We start from the raw sequence: 13,145 nt of genomic DNA on the forward strand, positions 1-13,145 counted from the left end.
CTATTTGCTGCTGCCTTCATTAGAGCTCAAGGATCCACCCAGAGGCATCAGCTTTAGTTAACAGCAAAGAGACAGCATCCCTAGACCCATCTCCACTTTACAGGATACTAATCTAGAGAGACAATCTCCTCAATGTCATTGTTACCTCGGCACTCCCAGCTGACATTTTCAAGTTCTCTCTATACTGTATCTTATATTTAGGAAGTCCCATAACCTAGGACAATATACATGTGTATCTGAGCAGCAGAAGGACCCCTTAGAATCACCTATTGTAAAAGGAAGAGTGTCCGTGCACTCTTAACAAAAGGTGCAGCCATTTGAGGGTTAAAATGTCGTTCTGATCATCTGTTTCTGAGAATCTTTGGGAGAATGTAACTCATCGGGGGAGTGAAAGTGTTCCCCCTCTGCAGTAACTTTTACTTGTGTGGATTTCATTGTCTTCTGATCATTGCGAGTCGTGGACTTCAAGGAGGGGTTTTCTCTCCTTCAGATCCATTTCCCAAAACCAGATAGGCAGGGACATGCAGCATGATCAATGACAGTATACAACGCGCATCCAGGCTGCATGCTGAACACACTCCTGATTGCGGGCTGAGATGAAATAGACACCCCCAGTACTAAACTGTGGTCTGCTTTGATACACCTACAGCCACCCTCTATTTCTGTATTGGACACCCCCTCCCATAGCTGGGAAGGGACTGGGCAGCATGGGTCAATCTTGCTGAGGAATTACAAGCACCAAAAAAATAGAGATTTTCTCAGTCTCTAGCCAGACACGCCCTGGAGACAAGAGAAGTGGATTATTGCAGAGGATCAACTTTCTACCTCCTGCAGTGAGCCCACTGTCAGAAAACCATGGCATGTGCCAGGTGGGCACTATACATCCTTTGCCTTTCTCAAGGTAAGTTGTGCCCTGTCTGTAATGGTAACTGTCTTTATAGGAAATGTCCACTCATAGGTAAATAATTATAGCACTGAAGCCCCATACGTCTTACTGTCTCTCAATCCTTTGGTATTATTGATACTATATTACTATTAGCTTGTGGGTTTATTTTATACCACAAACTGCAATATTACAGCAACGTCAAAACACTGAGAGGGTAGACTTGGTTCGTCGCCTGCACACAATCTTAAAACATGTCCTATTATTTTTAAACTAAATGATATGTATCCTTTAGTGGTAGGTGACAGTTAACCTCTTCGCTGCCATATATCTTAAGCTCAATGCCCCCTTCAAGTTCCTTTATACCTAAGGCAGATGGGGTCGTTTGTTCTGGAGTGCTCAGCTGTATAAATTGATGATTATTCTAACAACAGACACTGAAGTTCCATGTAGTTTCCACAGGTTTTAATGTATACTAACTACAGTTTGAACATTGATATGTAACCTAGTATAAACTGACCATAATGTTTCAACGTCCAATATAGATGTACACAGTTCAGTACTGACTTAATATTTATGTAATATACAATAAGTAGTTAGATCAGCGTGCAGGTAAGCTAGTGGGGTTGGAAGTTTGATAAAGATCCGAGCAGCTGCCGTTTTCTGTAAGGTAAACAAAGTCTTGCCGTATAATTCTTATCGCCATATGTCAGTGTTTGCTCATACTGCACAGGAACAGGTGATCCAAATCAGAGCTCTTTAATACAAAGTTACAAAAGTGAAAATACTGCACCCAACTTTGTTACATTAAATGTGAGGCAATGCCCTATAGTGAAACAGCGTAGAGAAGTCGTGTTTTTTTGATTTTCAGATATTGAATTCTTCTAAATCATCCTGTGGTTTTTGTTTTTAAAAGATTGGTATCTTTTTGACTCAAGAAAACACAACAGACATGTGCATGAAACATTTTGATGTTTTGGCTCTAGTATACTAGATTAAAGCAACAAGGCGCTGTGATTCATTAACAATAGCTGTTAAAAAATAACACTTTGTTCAAAAGGCCATAGCAATAGATCATGCACATTTGTATTCATATGAAACTATCACCCCACAATACACAATGTAGTTTTATTTAAGTCAGAATGAGATAGCATTGGAAATTTGCTGGAAATTTTAACTAAAATATATAACTCTCTTTACCTGGCACAAAAAAATGTTTATAGGCTAAACACTGTTTGGTGGATAGGGGTGTGTTCAATGAATGTTCAAATGACTGAACATCATTTCAATCAGTTTTTCTGTGAGTTGACTTTCATTTTACCCTGTTCCATTAGTAATTTTATTGTATGAAATTAATTTTATGTTCCTTGGAAAGAGATTTCTGTTCTCTTCCTGTTGCAAATGTGCATTGCCCTAGTGATTTCATTAAAGAGGTGCTTTAATGTTCTGCAGTCAATTTAGAGGCTAATTTGTATGAGACCATTGTCACAGGATCAGTCATACAAATACACAAATGACATGTAGAAGTTAGTAGCCAGTTAGTCAAATGAAGTATCCAACTGAGACTTTTAAAAATGCAGGGGAAATTTGTTAGCCATTGAAATTCATAAGACATGCCTGGCAACATGACTTGGTGTGTCATAATAAACTGTTTCTGATTTCCCAGTTATTTTCTGATTTTAAAAACTTGGCATTAATTATTTGAGGACCCAAATATTATTTTCAGCTCTGGCTCTGAGCTTATCTGTTTTGGCATAAGAAGTGTAACTATAAATGTGTGCAATATGTTGATTCTCTAGTTTCTCTCAACATACATTGCTCCAACCTTAATGTATTGACATATTCACAAAATGCATGAAAAGTATGGAGATATATTTAATTGGGTACCTCAAAATGCAATGATGGTATACATTTTAATTGAAAGGTGTTTTTTTAATGATTTGTACACACATATTTTTATCTAGATCTGAACCATGATATATTGATTAGGCCCAGGGAAAAGGTTGCATAATTATGACTAATCAATCTGCTCACACACAGTAATACAATTGTATCAAGTACTAGGCAATCAAAATAAACTTAAATGTTCATATTTATTAACAATCATGTCCATTAAGATCTTTTGTGTGCCACACAGATAGGGACAGTGGTAAGATTGAGCTTGTGAGAAAAAAATAATTACCTTTTTGGGCTCCCTAAATTATATGGTAAATGTATGTCATGCTCCAGGTAATTTGCTTCAGCAATGTTATTGCTCATTTTCTACATATAGATTCTACTGCATGAAGGGAAGACCTGTTGTACATTGTAGCATGTTGTAATTACAGGATAGGTGTTATGCACTATCATAGGTACATAAATGCATTTTACTTTATCAATGCGTACACACATGTGTGTGGCTGGGTGTATTACGGCAGAGTTTTTGAACCTTATTTTTAGATAACATAACTTTCTTATGTAATTATTTTACCAAGAACCAACTATGTGTGTACATAAATACCAAGTAATTCTACTGTCTGCAAAAAATACTGCATACCCCTTTTTGAATTAAGTTTTTGAACTAAAAACACTAACCTTTAATTAAAATAATTACATATATATTATTACGTATATAGTTACATGGACTTTAAATGTGTCTGCCATTCCATTAATATTAATATAGGAGAAGACCCCTGATTTTTCCTTATTGTTTGATATCAGAATGCTTATTATTTTTTAGCAGTATCCAGGATGGGTGTCATACATTAAAAATGAGTAATACAGCAAGATCCTAAGGCTGTATGCCACCTGTAACATCAATAAAAGACCTATATATGCAGTCTTATATGCTGCAGGGGTTCATTTTATGGGGATCATGTTGCCAGTGTTATGATCCATGGGCTTCAGTTCTCTCAAACTGTTTAACATTAGCTTGAGGTTCCCAAATGTAGCCAAGTCATTGTGCTCAGCGCTCAAATGATTAATTGGATTGACTCTGGGGATATTGCACATGCCAAACCCAGCTCAATTTGCTGGAGTTCTAGAGCAGAACCTATTCTATCCATTATTCCAAAACCCCTTTTGGTAACATATTATTGTTTTCACTGCATCTCTTTGGAAACAATAGCATCAGCTTGCCAACATATTAATTAGCTATTATAAGCTTTGAACCATGCCCGGACATGATTTTATGCCACAGAAGAATGATTAGTATTTAACAGACATGGGCAGTTTAGAGGGTGGTCAGAAGTATTTTGAGTAAATGAAGCGGATCAGTGGTCAAAGGAACTGACTTTAAAACAGTGCAATTGAAAGACTTATAGTGGAATCTGGATTGAACCCCTGTGTGGTAATGGGCCCTTCTTCCCAGCCACAGACTGTAAATCAATAGGAACATAATATGTATGTGTAATGCCAAATAAAGTTGTTGTTTTTTCATTAAAACTAACTTATGAATTATCTACTGTGCAGAGCAATGCAAAGATAGACAGACGGATCTATAGGTGGTTATAGATAAACACATTTTTACATTATTGCCCATGTGTAATGTGCATATTTGTGCATATTTGTTACTGATGTAATGGATAATGCTTAGTTTTAAATATAAATATGATTGTATATATTTTAGTAAAATCTTTGTTTAATTCTTCCATTATTTTAGTTTAAATTCCCTGATATTTAACTACTTACTTTTAATGTGACCGCAAAGTTATAATACTTTGTATATAGTGCAGTCATTATATAGATATGATTTCTAGATATAAGCTGTAGTGTGATTTCTTCTTTCCCTATGACTTGTGCAAGGAAGTAGCTTGTACATAGCAATGAAAGCTCCAACAGAGCTGAGGAAGAAAAATACGGGACCTCTAAAGACACAAAATACAAAGGGCGGTAATTAGTCCTCTCTAGAGTGCAGAGTTCAACTATCCAAGCCTCAGAAATCATTCATCCACACAGGGAACACAATTGTCGTGCTCACTCTAAAATACTGTATTTGGAACTTATATCTGAAGAGTTGTGTAAGGTGCATGTAAAGTGCAAAAATCTAAGCAAGTTATTTATACAGACCACATAATGACCTTGCTTTACGTAGGACCTGTATGATTCTGATTCTGTTCTTAGTATAAAAAATATGAAATAAATATGAAAAAAGCCACCATGAATTCAATGTAAACTTGTGTACATATATTTTCAGCATTTTTCATGGCAGTGAATTAATAATTGTCTAAAAATTGTTTAAAAAGACTAGAGGCAGAGCAAGGATAATAAGATTGTATAACTCTCAGCTGTATGCAGAATAGAGCTGGAGCAAAGCTGAAATACAAATGAAAAGAGCTCTGGAGATTGGGGCTGGTGCTTTATGAAATTTTAAATAAAGATAATTTGTCTTCAGCTAACATTGGTGAGATAATTTCATCAGATATAATTCCTTTACTATGCTAAACCTACACTAAGCCTAAACATATAAATGTATTAATAGTAGCTGGAGCACAAGTGTAGAGCTGCGTTAGAGCCGGGGATCCAGGAGCTGAGAGTTCTCTTTGGCTCTGGGGCCAGAGCTAGGCTAATGGAGCCAGTCTGGAGCTGGTAAAACTGGGACACTGACAAGACAAGGAGAGAGCAGACAGCATGATTTTGTGAGAGACATAATTACTAATTAAGAGAGTGTTTTTTTCTTTCTGATTGAGGACAGCACATTCCCTAGCTACTCTTTATCTAAAAAGCAATTTCTCCAGAAGGTGACAATATTTGCTGTTATCTCTCATCATGACTTTGTTGCATGTCCTTGGGAGTTGGACTTTAATTTGACAAGCCAGAGCCCAGACTAATTACATATATTATTACAATATAGAGTAATATCTGCAAATATTCAGTTTCTAATTTTAGTGAAATAAAGGTCATCCATGCCAAAAGGTGGAAACCCCAGTTGAATTCCACTTTCTAAAATGGTGTTTTGAATATGATGACACAGTTAGAGGTAAGCCCCAGATTATGCTGCTCTGTGGCCTGGTCTGCATATAGGTTCCTCCTTTGTGGTGGTCCTATTTATATAGGGGTTCCCTCTGGAAAAGAGGAAGTATTCAAGTAAGGAACCTTCACCATTCTTATAAGGGGACGGGATATCTTTGAACCACTTTTAGAAAATATATTTAACATTTAACTAGCTCACTGTCGACCATTGTCCTTTGTAAGCAGTCATTATAAGCCAAGAAAGGCTCCTAGCAGCATTTTTCTATAAAGTTACTGACTGTACCTCTAGTGCTAACAGGAAAAAAGCCCCTCCCCATAATCAAAACTTTATCTAAAAAAATATATTCTGTATAGTTTACATCAATAATTGTCAGTAGTGTTATTATAGATGGATTTTTTAAATAATCATCCATTGCATGTTTAATGATTCTTTAAATTCTGAATTTTAACTCATGGTGAAAGGTTCAAAAGGAATGAAGAATGATCCAAAGCAATATTACACACAATATAAGAAATATCCTGTAGACGTCCACCAAACATCTAATATTAATAGTGACTACAGGGCGTGCAGAAGACCTATCTTCCTGTTACCTATATAGTTTCTAGTTTTATTTATATAAAGCATACTGCACCTGCTTTCCACCTGCCTGTTTTGTACCTAGCTTACTGCTAGCACAATGAAAAGCTTGTTGTTCCTGGAAGTTTGCCAATTAAAAAGAGATTTTCTAAGTCCTGGACTCCAAATGTCCACTGGAAGCTAATAACAGCAACAAAGGAATCAAGATCTTATCAATCTGTCCATTTATTTACCCCACCACCACAACTGCTGTGTGGTTACAGAATTAGGAATTTGAATGTGAATTTGGCTGCACACAGTCTCAATTACTTTAGTGACAGCATATGTCTTTACAGATTCAATGATCTTAGAATTGCAAACTTTTACTGACCCCATAAGCAGCTAATATCAGGGAATTGTAGTATATATGGTCTAAAAATGACTGCAATGCCCAACTGAAATCATTGTAATCATTATCCGTAATGTTTGTAAATGCGGTGACCAAAGGGCAAGTGCGGGGTGTTACGTCAACATGGCTCTGCACCCCGCTATGCAATGATGCAATCTTGTTCCGGGAGACTAGGTAAGTATGATATTAATACTAGGCACTCGCTGGAGGTAGAGTCAGGAATAGTCTGTGTATAGCCATTGTAGAGTTGTACAAACATGAAAGCACTCTACTGTATAACAGATATCATACCAAATAAGTAGTTTATTCATAAAAGGTATATTACTACATGCAAAGCATAGGCATACACAGCACATGTAAGGCACAACATAATGTGAAAATAAAAATGCAGAATTTTAAACTCCTATCAACTATGAATGCTGAATACTGCCTACATTCACAGGTAGATCAAGATTATAATGGTATTACAGCACTAGTGATATGTAGCCTTTTTATTTATTCTATGTCATCTTTCTCTTTCTGTCCTCTGCTGCTAAGCTTGCCAACTACTTCCAACCTGTTTCTCAACTACAAAATAATGTGTTATCAAAGTATTATTTAAATAACAGAGAACATCAATTCATCAACAGTTCTTGCATAACCTACCATAAAGGATAAATCCCTGGGCATTCATGTACTATTTGAGCAACTGAAAAACTGGGTCGACCATCAGCACCAGGTCTATCAATCAATAGAAGCCTATATTTTTAGTAAGATACAATTGTTTAATACAGAAGTTATTCCCTCAGGTAAATAACAGGCATGTGCTTACATAACAGTCAAAAGAAGAGTAATGCCTCTTTGGTTTTATCCACAGGACGTCACCTACCAAAACCGTCATACTATATTTCATATATAACAAGAAAAGCCTTAGGTCAGCATTAAAAAAAATAATTAAGGGTTAAAAAAAATACCAAAATATTAAAATCTAGCACTGTCCCTGGCAACGTGGGACATGTTGACAAATAAAGCATATGAGGGAATGATATTTGTTTACACTTTAAATCAGTTTTGAGAGGTAGAAACAACATGGAGTAGTTAAAAATCTGTAAAGTAAATAAAAAGGTTAATTCAGGAAACCCTGATGTTGCTCCCAAGAGATGAGCTGAAATGATGAGTGAAGTAAACCATCTGGTGCGTGGTATTTTATAAGGTTGTTTTGTGCTAATTAGTGGAAGGTGGCCTTGTAGTTGTTTTGCAGTCCACTAGTTGTTTATAACATGAAGGTGTACAAATAATATTGTTATAAATGATGAGTTCTGATTTCGTCTCTCAAGTGTTCTTTAGGAAAATATATTAATTCTAAGGAATAACACCCCCTTACATAAAATTATTACATATCTAGGACTTTCTTTATCAAATAGCAGAAAGCCTCATTGCCAATGAAAAACACTTTTTCTGCTTTGCCCTGTATCTCAATGGGATTACTGTCTGCGCTGACATTATTATTGCCTGCAATAACTATGCAGGCAGTACTTGTACATCTCAGGATGGCATTAACAGGCAGAGAAACTAGGAAAAATGTATTTAGTAATACATTTTTCTCTTTATTTATTTATTTTTGTTTATACAGTGAAACTAGTAGCTGAATCCCAACTTACAGTCCTATGCCTTGGCCAGGACCCCATGTATGAGTGTCGCTTACATGCTACAACAATAAAGTAAAGGTAAATTCTGGCAGTAACATTTTATTGCTACGATAAGTGGCGATAAAAATTACACTTTTTGCCACCGTAAGGACAATAAGGATAAATAGAGCCCCGCTTAGCAGAGCATTTAAGAAAGATCATGACGGGTACACCAATCATTCCGCAACTGCCCACTTTAAATTACATCATAATTGTTCTGCAAAGGGTTTAAAGGATTTTTGTGCCATAGAAAAAGTAGACAATAATTGGAGAAGAAGAGATGTACTAGTAACCCTAGCTAAATGTCATATTCGTACATCATCTCTGCAATTGATGTACCTCCTCTCTGCCTCTACCTAATGCCGTTGGCATCCACATCACTGTTTTATAACCTTTGCATTATTTGTACTGTCACCATTGTTTTAATATCCTTTTTGTCATACCTCTTCTAATTAGCCTTTGTATTTTTGCCATAGCCATACCCTGTCTCAGGCTGTATACCTTCTTAACTGCCATTTTCTCACCTCATTGCAATTGCCTAATTGCCACTGTCATCCTGTCCCTACCCTATCTGTCGCTATTCTGCTTTCCACATATTTATTTGCTTCTTCACTACTGCTTTTACACTGTCTTAATCACCTTCCCCTCACTCCTTGGCTCCCTTACAAATACTTCAAAATTGTTTTTGTTGTCAGCTCCTAACCCCTTATTTCCCTCTGCCTAACCCTGCCCCCTTCCCCCAAGTTATCGCTCTCGGCCAAACTGCACCTGCAACCTCCCCCATCCTCTTCCCTCTAATCTCTGCCTTCCTCTTGACATTTTTCCCTCCCCTGTCCAATAGTTTCCCTCACCACCAGGTCCTCACTTCTCACATGATGCCTTGTCCTCCCTTTCTGCCCAGGTCTTGTTCTCCACCTCCTACACTCTCCCCCTCCTTACAGCTCCTACCACAGTGAGCTGCACACCTACACCTTTCCCACTCACATCCTCCTCCTCAAATCTCTCCTTGTGACTGCTGGGGACATCTCCCCTAACCCTGCGCCTAATCCTATTCACATCCTATGGCCCCACTGTTCCTCCTGTCCCAAATCTAGTCCCTCACGCACACCACTAATTCTGCCAATATCATCTTCATCTCCCCACTTCCCTCTCAGATGTTGTTACTTATTTTCTATACATGGCTACTCTCAACTAGCACTCTGTGTCTGTCCTTATTCCATGCATCTGAAGCACAAGTTATACAGCAAGTGCCCACATAGAAATATAGTGTAAACACCATTTTGCACAGTCCAGGGTCGGAGACTTTTAATATAGGATTGTGCTATTTTGCAGCTACATTAAACTTGCTTCCAGATAGCATTTTATTTGCACTTTGCAAGTAATATCATACATGATAGACGTAATAGTTTGTGACTTTAGTATACAACTGTTAATAAATTATTCTTAAAATATTTTACAATAAAAATAAACACTTATTAAAATGTTAAATCATTGTAAGTGCCCAACCAAGTAATACATTACAAATATTTGGTATCTAAGTAATTAGTAGAACATGGTGGTTGTAATCATTAGTTAACAATAACCAAATAGGAGACAATTGTATAATTCAATTTATTGACCTTTGACCTCCAGTACTTTAACTGTTCTTTTGGGACAAAAGCTCTAATTGGTGTCAATAACTTGATGTTCTAATCTAGAAAATTGTTAAATTGATTAGTATTTTAGATATAAACTGTTATCCCAGGGTTGTGTGGCTTGGCATACTATGGAATAGAAAGCAACTCTCCTACAAAATCCTGCATTAACATTTTCTACAGTAGTTAATGCTACTGCAATTCAAATACTCTTGGCTCCACATGACCTACAGCTACCTGGGATCAATTTGACCTCACTCTTGGTCGTATGTTGGCTCCAGATTACCGGAATCATGACCTTGCTATCATTCTGGCACTCACCACCAAATACCACCGACACGGGCCCTGGATTCTTGAAAGGACCTGTGGCATCTCCCCCCTCTGGAAGGACAAGTGGTGGATCATTGAGAGATTGTTCCCCGTGCTGTGAGTATATCTCATCATTGTAAATCAATGCCATATTGCAACTTGTCCCAGAGAAGCCACCATGCGCACCACCGTGTTGACTGCCTAACATATTTACACCTGGCTTGGATGAAGCCCAGTGACTGAGTGGATATTCTTGCAGTGAATTTGCCTGTGATTACTTATTGATAGCTTTCTTACCCTCTGGTGAGAATCCAAAAAGCCGCAGCCGCCATCTTGTCCTGATGTCTGATCAGATAGCAAAGCTAGTGAACTTATTTTATACAACTGATCAGCTGCATCCACCCGGGTTTCATTGCATTTAGACAAGGAAACTTACTTTATCAACTGGATCACAGATTGATGTGTCCCTGACAAATCTTATCAACCAGTTTGTTCCTTAGCCCAGTGGGAAAATAGTTAGCACTTCTGACTCTCAGCACTGGGGTCATGAGTTCGATTCCCGACCATGATCTTATCTGTGTGGAGTTTGTATGTTCTCCCTGTGTTTGCGTGGGTTTCCTCCGGGTGCTCCGGTTTCCTCCCACATTCCAAAAAAAACACACTGGTACGTTAATTGGCTGCTATCAAAATTGACCCTAGTCTGTGAGTCTGTCTGTCTATCTCCCTCTCTGTCTGCCTGTCTCCCTCTCTGTCTGTCTGTCTCCCTCCCTGTCTGTCTGTCTGTCTGTCTGTCTCCCTCTTTGTCTGTCTGTCTATGTCTGTGTGTGAATGTGTGTCTATATTAGGGAATTTAGACTGTAAGCCCTAATGGGGCAGGGTCTGATGTGAATGAGTTCTCTGTACAGCGCTACGGAATTAGTGGCGCTATATAAATAAATGATGATGATGATGATGATGATGGGAAAATGGAAAAAAAATCTGTTATTATATATCTGAATACTGATTGCTCCTTCTGTGCTAACTGGGTCTGAGTGAGTACTGTACAAGCTGCATCTACATTATTCTATATGCATTGTCCCTTTCTATGCCTGCCATTCCAGGAGTATCTCATTTAATGTATATGCTGTAAGCAAATTGTTAAACTTCATCCTGTCTGTGCTGTTCACTGTTAGTCCTGGACTTTTGTGATTCATGGCACAGTGCCCTCACTGCAGTGGGAAGAGACAAATGGCACTGCTGACATACCTTAGCTTACTAACAACCAGCTTTTAAGTGCACAGCCCAAAACTCTTAACCAGTGTTCTATTATTCTCACAGTCACTTTGAGTCTCCGCTGCTTATACTAGATGTCAGCTGACATCTGAAACATAGTGGCTGGACTGTGGTAGAGGGTACCGTTGAATTCTCTGTTCCGCTCATATTCTGTCATCATAGGGAAAAGAGGTCAAGCAGCTGCTGGCAACCTCGACCATTGATCCTGATCAACAAGGCCAGGAGGAAACCCCAATTCTGCAACAAGTGTTAGAAGCAATTACTACTTTGGAAAAAAGGGGCACTGACAAAATTGGCGAGGTGCATGGCGACCTGTCACTGATCAGACATGACCTACAAAAGATGCGTGATAGAGTGGGAGAAGCAGAGCACCAGATCTCCAAGTTGGAAGATTCCACCACCCCTCCCTAATGGGAATTTACTAATCGGGCTTAACTCCAACACTGAATTATTTTTTAAGACCTGGCTCATCAGAGAATTTGTTAAAGAGTCTTTTCCCCCCCACTTTGCAGTGGAGGAGGCACATCGCTTTCCACCTCAGGCACCTTAACCAGCTGCACCATCTTGCACCTTTATTGTAAATATTCTGCACTCCAAGGATGCTCTTGTGCTGCTGAGGCAACATAGTCCTCTCAAATTTGAAAAACATTCTATATTAGTATTTTCCTGATTCCGCATTAGATGTTAAAAAAAAAAAAGATCTCAGTTCATTCAGATTACTCGTAAACTATGTGACCTGCAATTTCCCATATTCTTCCCGGCTAGACTTCGGGTGGTCACAGATGTACCATCCCAATTTTTCTCCTGTCCACAGGAAACTACAGTGCTTGGAAAGGTTTCCGCATTTAGAGCTCAAGACATTTAAAATTGTTTTTCTTGAAGAGTAAAATGTATTTTGATGTTTAATATTGGTGGAGCCATTATTATTATGCTGTATATGATTTTTAATAGCAGAGGCTATATGAAATATTACACAGGAGAGTTCAAGCTCAAATAGGAATGTTTCTGTACTATCTCGAATTAGGAAATATGACCCTGCCATCACGTGTCTAGTAAAAACGCACCTATATATTAGCAGAGTGTTGACTCTCAAGAGACCATGGGCATATCATTCAGTGCACTGCCAAAATGCTTGGAGTGTCTCCATTTTAATGAAAAAACAGTTGAATTTTATATTGAAACAAATTAAAATCAACACATATGGAAAGTTTATATTCTTCAGAGTGGTTATTAGTTGATCACCTCTTATAATTCTCGCTCTATATATACCACCGTACTACAGCAGTGACATCCTAAAAAATACTGAGCTTTAATGGCACTAACAACTAATACTCTGGTGGCGTGTGTCTGGGCGATTTTAACAATGTCATGGACAGGTGGAGGGAGTCAAGCATCCAGATCCACTCCAAACCTACCCCTTTTTCCAGGCTCATTGATGAAATGGAACTGGTAGATATTTGGAGTC

General features: G+C 38.0%; 1 protein-coding gene across 1 annotated transcript in view; it reads left to right on the forward strand.

The window, feature by feature from the left end:
- The first annotated feature begins 220 nt into the window (after nt 1-220).
- Nucleotides 221-13,145, forward strand: part of RET (ret proto-oncogene) — an 80,478-nt gene continuing 67,553 nt past the window's right edge. Inside the window, exon 1 of the mRNA XM_075217138.1 lies at nt 221-901. Within this exon, the coding sequence (XP_075073239.1) occupies nt 856-901 (46 nt within the window). The 5' untranslated portion in view covers nt 221-855. The remainder of the gene's footprint in view (nt 902-13,145) is intronic.

Source organism: Mixophyes fleayi, chromosome 6, assembly GCF_038048845.1.
Source record: "Mixophyes fleayi isolate aMixFle1 chromosome 6, aMixFle1.hap1, whole genome shotgun sequence".
Lineage (NCBI taxonomy): Eukaryota > Metazoa > Chordata > Amphibia > Anura > Limnodynastidae > Mixophyes > Mixophyes fleayi.